This window comes from Centroberyx gerrardi, chromosome 7, assembly GCF_048128805.1.
Source record: "Centroberyx gerrardi isolate f3 chromosome 7, fCenGer3.hap1.cur.20231027, whole genome shotgun sequence".
In the NCBI taxonomy this organism is placed as follows: Eukaryota; Metazoa; Chordata; class Actinopteri; order Beryciformes; family Berycidae; genus Centroberyx; species Centroberyx gerrardi.
In genome coordinates, this window is record NC_136003.1 from 31,165,251 (window position 1) to 31,179,856 (window position 14,606).

General features: G+C 41.2%; 2 protein-coding genes and 1 long non-coding RNA gene across 4 annotated transcripts; 1 reads left to right on the forward strand and 2 right to left on the reverse strand.

Moving 5' to 3' along the window:
* The first annotated feature begins 949 nt into the window (after positions 1-949).
* On the forward strand, positions 950-3,994 carry LOC144539475 (uncharacterized). Its single transcript, XM_078284577.1, has 4 exons — positions 950-976; positions 1,457-1,651; positions 1,731-1,807; positions 2,969-3,994. The coding sequence occupies exons 2-4, from the start codon at positions 1,487-1,489 to the stop codon at positions 3,933-3,935; spliced, it is 1,209 nt and encodes a 402-aa protein (XP_078140703.1). The 5' UTR covers positions 950-976; positions 1,457-1,486; the 3' UTR covers positions 3,936-3,994.
* A 391-nt stretch (positions 3,995-4,385) lies between these two features.
* On the reverse strand, positions 4,386-6,758 carry LOC144539476 (uncharacterized). 2 transcript variants are annotated; one of them, XR_013504974.1, is made up of 4 exons: positions 6,676-6,758; positions 6,434-6,566; positions 5,901-6,143; positions 4,386-5,047 (listed from the first exon to the last, which is right to left on the reverse strand). It is a non-coding gene; the product is annotated as an uncharacterized LOC144539476 (long non-coding RNA). The 2 variants fall into 2 exon arrangements; XR_013504975.1 differs by having other exon boundaries at positions 4,386-5,350.
* Positions 6,759-13,598, reverse strand: LOC139919541 (uncharacterized). Its single transcript, XM_078284937.1, has 3 exons — positions 13,525-13,598; positions 9,908-11,270; positions 6,759-9,124 (listed from the first exon to the last, which is right to left on the reverse strand). Exons 1-3 carry the CDS (start codon positions 13,547-13,549, stop codon positions 8,377-8,379), a joined length of 2,136 nt encoding a protein of 711 aa, XP_078141063.1. The 5' UTR covers positions 13,550-13,598; the 3' UTR covers positions 6,759-8,376.
* Positions 13,599-14,606: the final 1,008 nt, after the last annotated feature.

Sequence of the window (14,606 nt, forward strand, 5' to 3'; positions counted from 1 at the left end):
CTACTTTATACATGATAACGTGCCTATTTGTTGATGTGTTTGTAAACGTTTGCAAATTCATAAATTATTTTTAAAATATTGATTTTAGCTCTAGTTGCGGCAGGTGAAACGTCACTGTCTGCAACAATGTTTTGGTTAGTGGTCCGTTTACGCTCTACTAGTTAAGATGTACCTTAAGTCTCATGGTGCAACTAAACAAAGACAGATTTAGTGTCAAACTAACTAGTTTCAACGTAACAGTTAGTGAAGACTTTACACCCTAACTTATGATAGAGTTTATGTTCATCTGGTGCAACTGGCTGCTGATCATTACCATAACAACCCCCCCTCTACTTCTCCTCTATTTTAATTTTAATTGTTTAACACTTTAATTTGAATTGCTTCCAAATACTCTCTATTTCACACCTTAGCTCATATTGTATTTCTTTTTGCAGCCCTTCTCTCTTACACAATCATTTGAGATTCACAGGAATGTTATCATGGCACTGTGACCTCTGACCCTTGACCTCCTTATTGTTGGTTGTTTGTAATGTTGGTGATCTAGGAGCTAAATCTTATTCTACTGTTGACATCATTGTAAATCACTCTTGATGGGGAGAAATGTGGATGTAAACTACAGGCATACAGGACATTACCATCAAGTTTATATCACATTAAGTTTTCATACCTGTGTAACATCTACAGCCACATTAGCACAGGACTGAATCCCCAGACGGACTGAGAAAATCTGGGTTTGGGAAATGAATGATTAAAGGAGTCAGTGCATGCTGAGTCAATTTGCTTGCTGCAATTTGATTTTCACAGCTTTAACGTTAGGTCGCTATGGCTCTTTTTTACACTCAGTGCTTGGAAGAGCTGCCAAAACTGAAAGTGACTGACGTACACCGTCTTGTGAAAGCGAGCAGCAAATCTCCGACCTCATTGCTGGATAAGGGGTTTAAATTGTATGTGTCCAGCTATATCTTCAATTACGAAGGTGAGTAACATTAACGTAACTTAAACATTAGCTACCATGGACAAATTAGTCTTGGTGGCTTTCAGTTTGAATCTTTCATGTAACATTATACTCATGTTATTTTGTGTCTGGACAGTTTCGAACAAAGACAAGCTGTCAGGGGAAGTCAGCGTGAGAGCTTGTTGCTACAGGTCGATGAAGAAGAATGAGAAGCCGCACAGTTTGAGAGTAGGGTGAAATCTAGGGATAGTGATTGTTGCTCAGTCAGTCAAGTTAACAGTTACACTCTTGCCTCTGTTCACTGCCTGTTCATGGCCTTGTTCACTGTTCATTGTCTGTTCGCTGGATTATTACATTTGCTAGTATGAATTCAACAGAGTAAGTTACTGCACAAAGTTATCACATGGTAGTTTGTCTCATGTTGCCTCAAATCATATTTGTGAAACAGATAGAACTCAATCTATCCTTTTTATTTTACAGTTTTTTCTTTCTTTTTTTAAGGTTGTACTGAAGCATTCAGAGCCTGTCATAATGACTCGGCATCATTGCTCATGTGTAGCTGGCACTGCACTTTGCACCCACATTGTTGCACTCCTCCTTCAGTCAGCACACTACTCCGAGACAGGTACCCAAGTTGTCCCCCCTGTCCACAGCTGCACAGAAACAGAGCAGCAATGGCATAAGCCAAGAACCATGGTAAATTCCAAATGGTACATATCAGATTTTTGTTGTCATATTTTTGCATAGACCTAAGCACTTCTGAATGACCTCATAGGGGCTGAAACCTGGTCCAGTAGGCCAAATGACCATCACCAAGCCGTCGAAAACCCAAATGTCAGAAGGAGGAATTAGGTAAGTAAATATGTAGTCACTGATTTATCAGTCTGTCAAGGATAAACACTGAAAAGATTATTCTTGTAATTTTGATCAATAGAAATACCATACCAGTTATTCACAATAGTGTAGTGATTACAGTGGTGGAAAGTAACTAAGTACATTTACTCAAGTACTGTACTTAAGTACAATTTTGAGGTACTTGTACTTTACTTGAGTATTTCCATTTGATGCTACTTTATACTTCCACTCCACTACATTTCAGAGGGAAATATTGCACTTTCGACTCCACTACATTTATTTGACAGCTTTAGTTACTTTTCAGATGAAGATTTGACACAATGGATAATATAACTGGCTTTTAAAATACAACACATTGTTAAAGATGAAACCAGTGGTTTCCAACCTTTTTGGCTTTTGACGTCTTACAAAAAGCAGTGTGTAGTCGGAGTCACATTTCAGATGTCTGAGTTATTAACAGCTCCACCAAATAGTGATTTTTCCCTCTAAACTTCTCACATGGTTTCATTTCACTAAATGTTCAAATGATCAAATATTTCACCAAAAATCAAAGATTAGAGAAAAAGTCCAAAAACTGAAAACAGATTTGTGTATCAGAACTTTGTTTTTTCTTCTTTCCTCTCCCATTACTCATCTCACGACCCCTCAGATTTATCTGGTGACCCTTTGGAGGGGCCCGACCCCTAGGTTGAGAACCACTGGACTAAACTAGTTAACTGTATATAAAGTAGTTCAAACTAGCTCCACCTCCAGCAGCTACAACAATAACATGCTGCTTACACACTGATGCTTCAGTATTAATAATCTAATGATGTCATATATAATAATATATCAGTCAGAGGGACCAAACCACTTTAACTACATCAAGCTGATAATACTTATGTACTTTTACTTTAGTAGGATTTTTCATGCAGGACTTTTACTTGTAATGGAGTATTTTTACATAGCTGTATTGGTACTTTTACCTAGGTAAAGAATCTGAGTACTTCTTCCACCGCTGAGTGATTCAAACTATATTAAAATCATTCAGTAATTTATTCGAACATTATCCACTTTTTATTAAATATGTTAACAAACTCTTAAGTATAGGAGATGTGGAGTACACCAATTAGTGTCATTCCATTACTGTGTTGCAAATTTGGACTTTCTGTTTTACAGAAGCACACTCTACAAGGCCCTTAAAGGGCCTCTCCCTGACCTCTCTGTGCTCCAGGTTGAAGAGGCATACAAAAACGTTGACCCCCTATCCAGGCCTTTGGTCTGCACTATGGGAATGTCTGCTGATAAACCTTTGGTTGACTCCCGCTTTGGACCTGTGCAAGCTGGTAGTGTTCTATCTTACCAACAGCCACCAGTGAAAACACACCACATAAACCATCATAAAGACGCTCCACCATTCCCCTCACTCCCCCTGGAGGATTACAGGCTTGACCAGAGCCTACAAGGATGCATGTTTGTCCTCAGTAAACATGACGAGCTTCACATAAAGTATCTTCAGGTCACCTTTGACACAGCTCAGAAAATTGAAGAGGCAACAAGAGAGCAGAGTGGCGTTTCTGAGTGGCACACGCTTCGCAAGCCAAGACTGACCTCATCCAGGCTCCGAGAGGCTTGCCATGTTCGGGGGCTGTCTTCAGCAAAGCATCTGGCTGAGAGAATCCTTAGAGGCACGGCACCAACAGCTGCAATGAAGAGGGGACTGGACATGGAGATGGAGGCAGCGATCGAGTATGCCAAGATGAAGAATATAAACTACTCCCCCTGTGGCCTTGTGATACACCCTGATGTCCCCTGGCTTGCATCCTCCCCCGGCGGCAAGGTGTTTGACCCTCTTGAGCACCCACCTTTTGGTTTAGTTGAATTCAAATGCCCCAATGTGCCAAACTTTGTGGATTGCAAATACATTCGTATGAATGATGGCTCACCTGCCTTGAAGACGCAGCATGCCTACTACTGGCAAGTTCAAGGCCAGCTTCTCACTTCAGGCTTGGAGTGGTGCGATTTTGTAGTGTGTTCACATGAGGACATTTTTGTGGAAGGATCTACAGGGATCCAGGGGTGCTGTCACAAATCAGACAGAAAGGTGACTGGTTCTACTATTACGTGTATATGCAGAGCTTTTTAGGAAGGACATAGCTTTCAATGACCATATGTTACTGAGTTTCAATGCCTACTTGTACAGTGAAAGAGGGTCTGTACATCAATATCCATAAAAACTTAAATGAATGAAAAGATCAGATTTTTTTTCTGAAAATATAATAAAAAAATTGGTCATAAAAAATAAAAGATCTGATTTTTTTTCCCCAATTGAAATTACATACAGTGGTAATAATGTGTACATGGATGTTCTTTAAGGGATGGCGTGCCTCTTAATTTAAAACCATTTTGAATTAACAGTACTGCAATTGATACGCAATAACACAAACCTTGACAAATATGAAATACTTGGTATTGGTATATGGTAACACTGAGGTACTGGTTTCAAATATCAATACTTTATTACCAAATCAGCACACTGGTTGAGAGGACTTAGTCCTGTGAATATTTTTATGAAAATAAAATTAGGACTCAGAGGTTTGTCTGGGTAACACCCATTTATTATGTTACACTTTGATGTAACGCTTCACCTTAGACAAACAAAGCTATATTCTACACAAATCTATTAAAAAATGCACATCTTATAATGTATTTTATGTAGAAAATCATCAGATCGTGCACATTCATTTGCCAGTCATAGGCTGTAAAATATAATCACTTTTTAAAGATAAAAAAAGAAAAGATAGCGTTCGGAGGAGCGCCATGGAGGTGTGGAGGAGCAATATCTTTCAGAGAAAATGATCGCAAGAGCATATTGCGATCATATCGCAAATCGTTTAAAATCATCATCATCATCAAAAATTCAAATTCATCAAAACTTCATCAAAAATTCAAATTAATCGCAAGTCGTTTAAATTCGGCCCTTAGTTGATCCTCTTCAGATCATGGCTAGATTTTAGGTGAGTGTGCAGTAACAGTTTCTCGCTGTTTGTTTGCCCAGGTCTTCACAAGAGGTCCATACTGGTAGTTGCTGAGTAAGCAAGCTACAGCCCATAAAGAGTTGATGCTTCCCATCAGGGACATGGGGATATCGGACTGGAAGAGCTTGCTTAGTTTAATTCTTCCAATTAGTCTCTCAATATCGACTCGAAGGTGTGCAGTCTCCTGGGTTTTCTGCACCTGTTCTGCTGGCATCTGGTTCTGTTTTGAGAGGAAGGGTGGACGATAAAGTTTACCTGGTATACAGTCCTCAATCAAAAAGCCCTTGTCTGCCATCACAGCCATATCCTCTGTCAGCAGGTCTTGGAGGCCTGACTGCTTAAACAGCTCTTTGTCACTAATGGACCCTGCCTACAGTTCTGAAATGAAGGTGACTGCTCCATGAGGCGCCATCCCAATCAGGCCCTTCAGGGTGGGGTGGGATTTGTAGTTTGAGTACATCTCACTTTGTAGAGGTAGACTGGCTGGTTGTTGGCATCTAAGCTCTGTGCAGTCAATAATGACCTACCAAATCAAGTAACATCAGCAATTATTTTTCTTTAATTTTCACAGATCAAAATGATTCCCTAGAACATTCTTTTAATTTAACTATTGTATTTATTAAAGAACACGTAATGAATAATTCTGAGGAATGTACAGCCTGCCAATCAGCAAAGAATTACTGTAAACATAAGCAAAATTCTTTGTGCAGGTTCAGGCTCTTTGATGAAAATAGAAAAATTAAGTGGAATTATACACAATTCATGCAATGTATTGCAGAGAAAAATAATTAGAAATGCGGTGTGTGAGCCTAACCTGACTTCTATTTATTCAGTGACAGTAGTTATCTCCTGCAGTCAAGAGACTCTTCTATTGGTACTGACCAAGCAAAGGAAAAGCCACACTGAATAAAACTATAACTTGCTTAACACCAAAGTACTAGACCAACTTAACAAAAATTATTATTTTGGTCTAGTGCTTTGGTGTGTAGCAAGTTATAGTTTTATGCACTCTGACTTCTATGTATGTTTATGTAACAAATAACACAGTAGTGTATGTGAGTGCTTATATTTACCTGTGTGTCTGCGTATTTGCTTTGCCTGAACTTCCTCGGCAACACAGCCTGAACTTCCTGTGGAGACAGCCAGATAGTGAGTGAGCCCAGGAGAAAGTAGAGGTAGTAAGTCCATGTTGTTATGATTCTGCTAACAGTCGATGGGTGGATGCCAAAACGATCTGCAAGATCAACTTCTGTGGATCCCAAGGCCAGGTACATGAGGAAGAGGAACAGCTCATCCAGCAGAAGTAGAGCATGCCTCTGAAAGACATTGTACAAAAATTATTAGAGGATTATTATGTCTAGCAATTTTTTCACAGAATATCAATTCTATCAGACTTTGCCACATTGCATAAGCCTACTTAATGCAAACTATGCCATATAATAAAGCTACACAATGTTGCTGTATTTTCACTCCATATGGTAATTTACAATGTGCCTAGGCCTACATGTCCTGGTTAACACAATATGATGTGGTATAGCGATGCTACAGTAAAAACATACTGCACAGTAAAACTTAGCAAACCAGTCAACACCTTGAGTAAACTTACAGAGTAAGTACATGGAAGAATTATTTCCTCATTTCTCTGCTGGGCTCTCCTTGCTCGACTGACCCGGATCATGTTGGCAGTGGATGGTGCAATTAGGTACCAAAAGGCCATCAGGTGCTCATAGGTAGCAAATCTTAGAAAAATTAAGATACAGTCATTGTTTATAAGCAAGGTTTCATGTCATGGCACATGAGTTCAGAATTATTTATAGGAAATTGTTGTTTTGTGCAAGTTATACTCACCTTGTGAAGGCTTTAATCTGTGAGTCTGACCCTCAAGTCCTCCACCTGCTTCCTCAGTTTTAGGATTTCTTCCTCCATCCCCCCCCCCCCCCCCCCCCCCCCCCCGCACTCAAAGCCAGGTCAACTGCAGCAGGCTCAGGGACTGTACAGTAGTCGTGGTCACAGGACACTTCCATTCCACCCTCGCTATCCACGTCGTTGTCAGTCTGATTTGTGCAGTTAGCCACTGGTCTTTCTCTTCTCTCCCAAACACTCACACGTTGACGGACTTGATAGCCATTCCACTCGAACAACACAGGCAATGCCCCCTTTCTAAGACGATGAAGTCCATTCAGAGTTTCGATCAGATCTTCCGTTAGAAAATGCCTGCTACACACCCTGGACCGATTGGTGACGGTGAACCTCTCCCTTCGAATATTAACTTCCCACTTTGCCCTAAGCTCAGCATCAGCTGGAAAGGAGTGGAAGCTCATGGAGGAGAACTTAGCCGATGAAGAGCAAAGAGGGACTGAGCAAAACTCCGTAGAGCTGACCACCCTCCTCATAAACTTGACGGTGCTTTTCTTCATTTTAGTAGCCAACTAGGCTAGCTGACTGGCTAACCTTGCTATTTAAAGACACTGAGGTGATTATCAAAATGATCAAAAATGCTAAAAACACTATATACAAAAACAAATGGTAAATACTATTAACAATATGTACAAAATTAACTGTGAAGTGAAGTAACTAAGGTGGAGGCGAAGGTAACGTTAATGTAGAGTTGACAGCAGGTTGACCGGAAGTAAACAGACGTGCAGTTCGTAAAACGGATATACGTCACACTACATTGTGCAAGTGTAGAATTGGCTGCTCAGAAAGTCGCTAGAAGTCGCCAGATGATGTCATACGATACATATCAGTATATAACGCTGCACTTGTTATGCACGCCGCGGCGTAGCCCGTTTTAGTATAAGTGCTGACTCCGCCCACCCGGGCCAGTTTCGGCGTACGCCGGTAACAATTACAAGTGGACCCTATCCTACAGTCCCTGCTCTCAGCCGAGGGAGGGGGCTACACTGTGTGTGGGAAGCGCTGTGACCATCAGACCTCTCTGGATTAGACGAGCAAGTAGAGAAAACCGGCATCAGCCGTACCAATTTATTGCCAAATGCTTTGGGATTCAACACATTAACATTGCTTCCCATGGTCAGAAAAAGTCGCCAGATTTGTCGCTAGTCACTTTTGAGAAATGAGAAAAGTCGCCAGGGAGGTTGGTAGTCTTTTGATTCACTTGCACCACCGTAAAGTCGGATGATCATAAACCGGATTATCCAGTAAGGAGTAACGAGCCCATTTAAATTTCAGTAATTGTAATTGCGCTATTTAATTTGAAAAAGTAATTAGTTACATTACTAATTACTGCCAAAAGTAGTGGAATTACAGTAACGTTACTTTGTAACGCGTTATTCCCAACACTGGTAATCATACATTAGTTTTTTTTAGGTAGGGTAATGGAACACTGTTAAATTTTTTCTAAATTTAGAAAACAATGCTGTTACAAATATTCTGTTGCTACCCAACCCTGTTAGGCGTGTGTGTAAAAAATCAACTACACTGATTTTGAGTTTATGATGCCTTGTGTTTTGTAAATGTATTTTCACAAGCTTTGATTAACAATTGATTTCATCCATCAACCCTTCACTAAAGAATTAGTGATTTTGATCAGTAATGCAATCCCCTCCATCTTGATAGGTAGTATATGGATCCCAACATTAACGCACCTCCTGCCATCAACAACAGACTTTTCCTGCAGAAAAAGACATTTCTTATTCTTCTTACTCTTTCCCAGGCAACCTCATCCAGCTCCCTCTGCCTATCGTCTGGTGATGCCCTGATACCTATCCACCCACTGCAGAACACCAGAACTGTCCACATAGCTTGAAACAATTGATTCACCCTGGAAATCAGTGCAGACCCCTTTGACTGGGGAGAGCTTCTTACATAATATGGCTGTCCTCCCTCTCTGCTGAACTCTATTTTGTCCAGGAGCTCTCTGACCTGATCAGTGTTTCCTGCCTCTTTGTTGTTGAACACATGATAACGCCCGCCACATTTCTGAAGCAGCTTCTGTAGGTTCTCGTCTTCCCTGATGAACTGCTCTATGTCGGTGTCTCCCAGTCTGTCTCCATACGTGAAGAGCACCGTGGTGTAACGTCTGACTGCAGGACACAGCGTCTTCTCCAGTGTCTCCGTCCCTTTCTGCTCTTGTTGGGTGAAGCGTCCCAGCTGGTGGGTGAGGAGGAAGGCATGGGGACCCGGAGCGCTCAGCTGCAGGGCTTCTTCCAGCTCCGCCCACACCTGCTCTTCAGACAGCTGGCTGCTGCAGAGCCCAGGGGTGTCCACCACGGTCACTCTGCGCTCCAACACATCACCCTCTCTCTTCTCACTTCTCAGCGTCACCGGTCTGAAACTTTTTTACATTAATCAAAATTGTGGTCAAATTCTCACTGTACGTTCACGTTGCAACAAGTCACTGGAAGTCCATTTATTTCCTATAAAGCTGAATGATCAGGGAAACTCGGCTGATGTATGGACGCTCAACAAGCTTGTCACCACAGCTGAACTTCTCTGGATTATTGACTGTCAACAGTCAATCAGATTTGCATGCTTCCTTGTTTCCCTTCTGATGTGATTTTGTTTCATGATCAATAGTCCTGCCTGGCAAGTGCAAAATGGATTCCCAGCTTCCCAGTTCTCTACAACTTTTAAGACTACAGGAATAAACGTCTCAAAAATGATGCTTGGAGAATGGTTGATCCACCGTTGTGGTAGATATATAGCTAGAAAGTAATTTTACTGACTTTTTCTTATCATTTATTTTTTATTTTTGATTAATGCTACCTAATTAGTGCTTGCCAGCTAGCATTGTTAACTTGTTAAAACAATGTAGTGTAAAATGCAATACCAAAGCAGCAAAAATACATAAATGCCTGTTTAAAAAAGTTGTAGCTGCAGACCACTACATAGATGCAATCCGAGCCTCTGGCCCTGTCAACTAAGGCACGTGCAGTATGAACAGCCAATTAACTAACCCTAACCCTACCACGATTTTCTTGTAAGTATTGGTCTGATCAGCTCAAACTACTGACTAAGGAATATTGAAGATTCACCATTTAATGCATTTCTCCAAACCCATAAGACCTGCTCCATCAACAATTCCCGATACCACAGGTTCCAAAACATCTTTCTTCACCACTCACTGCACCTCGCACCTCCCACTGCACTTCTCACTGCATTTCCCACTACACCTCCTACTACATCTCCAACTACACCTCCCACTTCACCTCCTACTGCAACCACCACTGCACCTCTCACTGCACCTTTCACAGCCACTCCCACTACATCTCCCACATCTGCTCTGATGTCACCTCTCACTGCACCTCTCACTGCACCTCCCATTACATCTCCCACTGCACCTCCCACTACATTTCCCACTGCACCTCCCACTACATCTCCCACTGCACCTCCCACTACACCTCCCATTACGTCTCCCACTGCACCTCCCACTACATTTCCCACTGCACCTCCCACTACATTTCCCACTGCACCTCTCACTGCACCTTCCACTGTACCTACTACTGAACCTCTCACTGCACCCTCCACTGTACCTACTACTGAACCTCTCACTGCACCTCTCACTGTACCTACTACTGAACCTCTCACTGCAGCCGACACTGTACCACCCACTGAACCTCTCACTGCAGCCGACACTGCACCAACAACAGATGAAACTAATTTACTTCCATTCCACACTGCAACAGCAACTCCAAGTGCAGCTATCAGGAGAGCGCCCAACTTTTTAATGAATGAATTGTCTTTCTCAGCTGTTTTTCTTGCTGCTTCGGGTGTCAGCATAGGATTTTCTGTCAGAAGGCGTTGCTTTTCTTCTCTTATGGCTCTCTCAGCCTCTTGGAACATTTCGTTGGTGTAGTGGCTTCCTCCGTTTCTCTGAACCATACTGTCAATCTTCTGCAGTAGCTCAATGACTTGAGAGGGATCATCATTGTCTCTGTTGTCAAAAACATGGTATCCCCCATGGCATTCTCTGATGAAGTTGCGAAGAGTTGGATTATCACCAATTAATTTTTCTATGGAGACTCCATCAGCCCTCAGATCATCTCCACGGGTGAACAAGGCCAGAGTGTAAAACTCTGCCTTTTTGCCAAAGACGGTCTGAATGATTCTCACTGTTTCCAGTTCTTCTTGTGTGAATCTGCCCGCTTGGAGCACAACCAGGAACACATGAGGACCAGGAGAAGCTAATGAGATGCATCTTGTGATTTCTTTCACCACCTCATCTCGTGCTGTGGTGTCAGACAAACTAGGGAGTCCATCTGGTTTTGTGGTTTCAGACAGACCTGGAGTATCAACAACAGCCAGAGATTGCCCCCTCAACTCTCCTGTTTCCTTCTGGCACTGTGTTATCACTGAGGAAGAGGACAGCTGAGAGATGAAAGCTTTTCTTCTCAAGATGGTGTTTCCTGCTGCACTCTTCCCACCTGCAGTCTTCCCAACAAGCACAATCCGCAGTTCTGGTTCCTTTGATTGTGGTTTCTCTGTTGGAGAATTTTACAAGGACATTATTGATGTTGTAAGAGTCTTGACATCCACATCCAAATATGCATAACCAGTCTGACAAGTTTGTCTTTTAATTAATGCAAAACCAGTTTTGTCATAATCTCACAGGCCTGATGGAGGTTGCAATGCTGAAAGATCTACTTCAAAACTCTTTTGTCCTCCACATTTCAGTGCTGCTACTGGGAAGCAAGATAGCAACTGTATGTCTACAATAGCCTACTGATGCTCTTCTGCAAGTCTGAAATTGATTACATAAGAAGGACAAATAAAATAGAAAATACTGCTGAGTACATAACAACAGACACAACTCATGTTCATTTTCAGATCGAAAATGTACATTTTCTTCACACTTGGCTTCAAAGTGGCAAAATGTGTCTCTGACCACTCCCTGAGCAGTTTGAGGTAATCAGATTACTATCTGTTTTCACTGCGTCTTTGATTCTTTTTTTTTTTTACCAAGATTTGTATGCAGTTAAGCTCTATCCAGATCAACTCTGCACAAGGTAATGTTAAGTATTAAATGGGTCAGTATTTTGTGTGCATGACTTCCTGTCAGCTCCTCCCAACAACACACTGATCTTTCTGATACGTTTGTCTTAACTGGTAAAACCTGATGTGTGGCACAGTGTGGTCGGCCTGCAGGACTAAGTGTCATCATAACAGGAAGCTGTTATGCTTCATTTTCATGGTCAGTGGGTTGATAAGAATCTCTGACTGACAGAATGTGACACGAGGTCATGAGAGAAAATCTGTTTACCAAAGTCAAGGAAGTGTTGCAGTCCAGTTTATGCCAAAAATAATAGACTTAGTCTTTAAAGTTTTGTGAAGTGATCAGTTGGTGGATTGAATGATTGGTGGTTTTGTAGTTTGATTGGTTGATTGATTATTTGATTGTTTGATTGATTGATTGATTAACTGGGAAATACTCACATGTACAACTGCAGATAACAGCAACTCAAAACAAATCAGATACAAAAAAATCATCAACTTTAATTGTCATCATCACAACTTTATTCTCCTTAAACATAAAGTCTTCCACTCATTATTGATCATGTGGCCCAACCTGCCAATACACAGAATAACACTAAGAGCCATGGATGGATTACTGAACGGGCCAACCGGGCACAGGCCCAGGGGCCCAAGAGCTCAGGGGGGCCCCTAAGCCAGAGCCTGATACATGATGATGCTGTCACTAAGCCCTTCGACTGCAGGGCAGTAAATGTAAAGTTAGTCATTTATATCAACACCAAAGCCCCAAAATTCACCCTATAATAACCTAAACATTTGTTTTGAAGGTGTCAACATGGCACGGTCACAGTGAGTGTTCCCCTCAGTTTATCTATAGCGCTTTAGCAGTAAAGTCATGGTTTACGAAGACCCAAAAATGTTGTTTTCCACTCCTGATCTGTCAGTAGGGCCCACTGACTCATACACCATGCAGCTGCTGTGTGGCCAAAACAGTATTTTGGGACATTGCAGGCAATCAAAGGCATTTTGCACTGTAAAATATGTTTTTTAGGCCTACAATAATATGTGTTTGCAACTTGTAATTCCTTTGTAATTGTTTTCTCTCCCATAAGTGCAATAACAAAAAAAGATAATAGGCATAGCAATATTATACACGCAATGAGGGCATTCAGTTGTTAGAAGTGACTTAAACGTATTCCAAAATGATATTCAGGTAAGTGTTTTTCTAACATGCTGTTGGCTTTGACTGTAAATCCTGAGTTGAGATTCAGGTGATATTGTGCGATTGCCTCTGCTTATACGTGCCTGTACTTGTTGCAAAAATGTCCTGTTGTGGTAGCGCCGGAGGTGAAAGTGTGGAGAAAGAATTTGAAACATGAAACAGCAAAATTATTATTATTATTATTAGTAGTAGTATTGTTGTTGTTGTAATTATATAAAATTATAGTAATACTTGTAACTGAGTGTGGAACAAATTCTATCTTTAATATTGATGACTTCTTTTTGGAAAAATATTATTGATTGCTTTATTTTCCTAGTTTATCTTATCTTTACAGATTGTGTAGTATTGATTACTATTGCTTGTTGCAGGTAACAGGTGAAAGTAAGATTTAATTGAAAGCTAATTCATAACTAATTATTTTTGTGACTTTAGAAGAGGATGAGTTGTTACTCTGCTGGTTTATATTAGGGAACAAAAGTTCTATTTTTTTGCCAAACCCAAATGCTGCCCTGAGTAGTATACTGTACATTAAATGTACTTACGAGGCTGAGAAAGTTTGCTGGCCATGTTTGTCTTGTAAAGGCAGTTGATCTGTGATGTCGTGTCAGTGTCGATGTCTTGCTGTTGAGTAGTTTAATTTTCAACCCATCTTTATATTACAGCCTCCTCCTAGTTCCCTCCCCTAAAACACGCCACTGTATCTGACCAGTAGGAGGACTGAGGGCACCTTGAGCTGAACACTCACAGATTAGAAAACAAATCAAAAATTAGGTTGCTCTGATCCAGTAGCGTAGCCAGAAAAAATACTGTGGGTGTGCATCAAAAAAACTGGGTGTGCCACATGTAATTTTCTCTACAACACAGAGTAGGTTAGACTGATGTGCACACCTCCGCAAAAATATAACCATCCATTACATAGTATAAAAAGTGCTTTAGTCATTGTACACTCCATTCTTTGATTGTTAGTTTAAACGTCACAGTGCAATCATTCTTTACATAGGCTTATCAAATAAAACAAAATAGGCCTACAATAGAATAGATAACAACTAGGCAAGACTAGAGGCATTCCCCCAAATGACACTTACATGAAACTTTATTGGGACACAGTCTACCTGGGCAAGTTGACAGCTTGAAGGGCAAGACGGCGTGGCTTGGTCTTAAATGATTCAATTATTTCATTAGACTCCAAAGTCTCTGTAAGTTCCCTTTCAAACGGCAGCAACGAGAGGCTATTTAGTCTTCCAGTGAGCATGGTGGATCTGCTGCTGGATTTTATCCTGTTGACTGTTGAGAACAGGTGCTCCATGGAACAGCTTGTAACAGGCAATGTGATCAAAACACGAAGTAAACTTCATGTTGGGGAATACGTCTTTATCACATGAGTCTAAGACTTCAATTAGGGACGGGTACGAGTGACCCCCATTCACCGGCCTTGTGTCCGGCTGGTCATCAATGCGAGGTTTTTTGAAGAAGTTAATCAGCGAGCTCTGTTTCATTTTGATAAACTAGCGGCTATATCTTAGCATTAGCTGCAGGCGTTGCATTGTTTACTTTACACTGCTAGTCTCCCGTGATGCTCGCTGGGGTCACAGGTCAACAGCTACTAAATTTGATTGGTAGGCAG

Bases quoted from the DNA above. Each gene is read 5' to 3' on its own strand.
- LOC144539475 (XM_078284577.1), top strand. From the start codon at position 1,487: ATGACTCGGCATCATTGCTCATGTGTAGCTGGCACTGCACTTTGCACC. The intron at 1,652-1,730 runs GTAAATTCCAAA...ATGACCTCATAG, and splicing joins GGCATAAGCCAAGAACCATG to GGGCTGAAACCTGGTCCAGT. The intron at 1,808-2,968 runs GTAAGTAAATAT...TCTGTTTTACAG, and splicing joins ATGTCAGAAGGAGGAATTAG to AAGCACACTCTACAAGGCCC.
- LOC139919541 (XM_078284937.1), bottom strand. From the start codon at position 13,549: ATGGCCAGCAAACTTTCTCAGCCTC. The intron at 11,271-13,524 runs GTAAGTACATTT...ATTCTCCAACAG, and splicing joins CAGCAAACTTTCTCAGCCTC to AGAAACCACAATCAAAGGAA. The intron at 9,125-9,907 runs GTGAAGAAAGAT...AATGTAAAAAAG, and splicing joins GGTGCGAGGTGCAGTGAGTG to TTTCAGACCGGTGACGCTGA.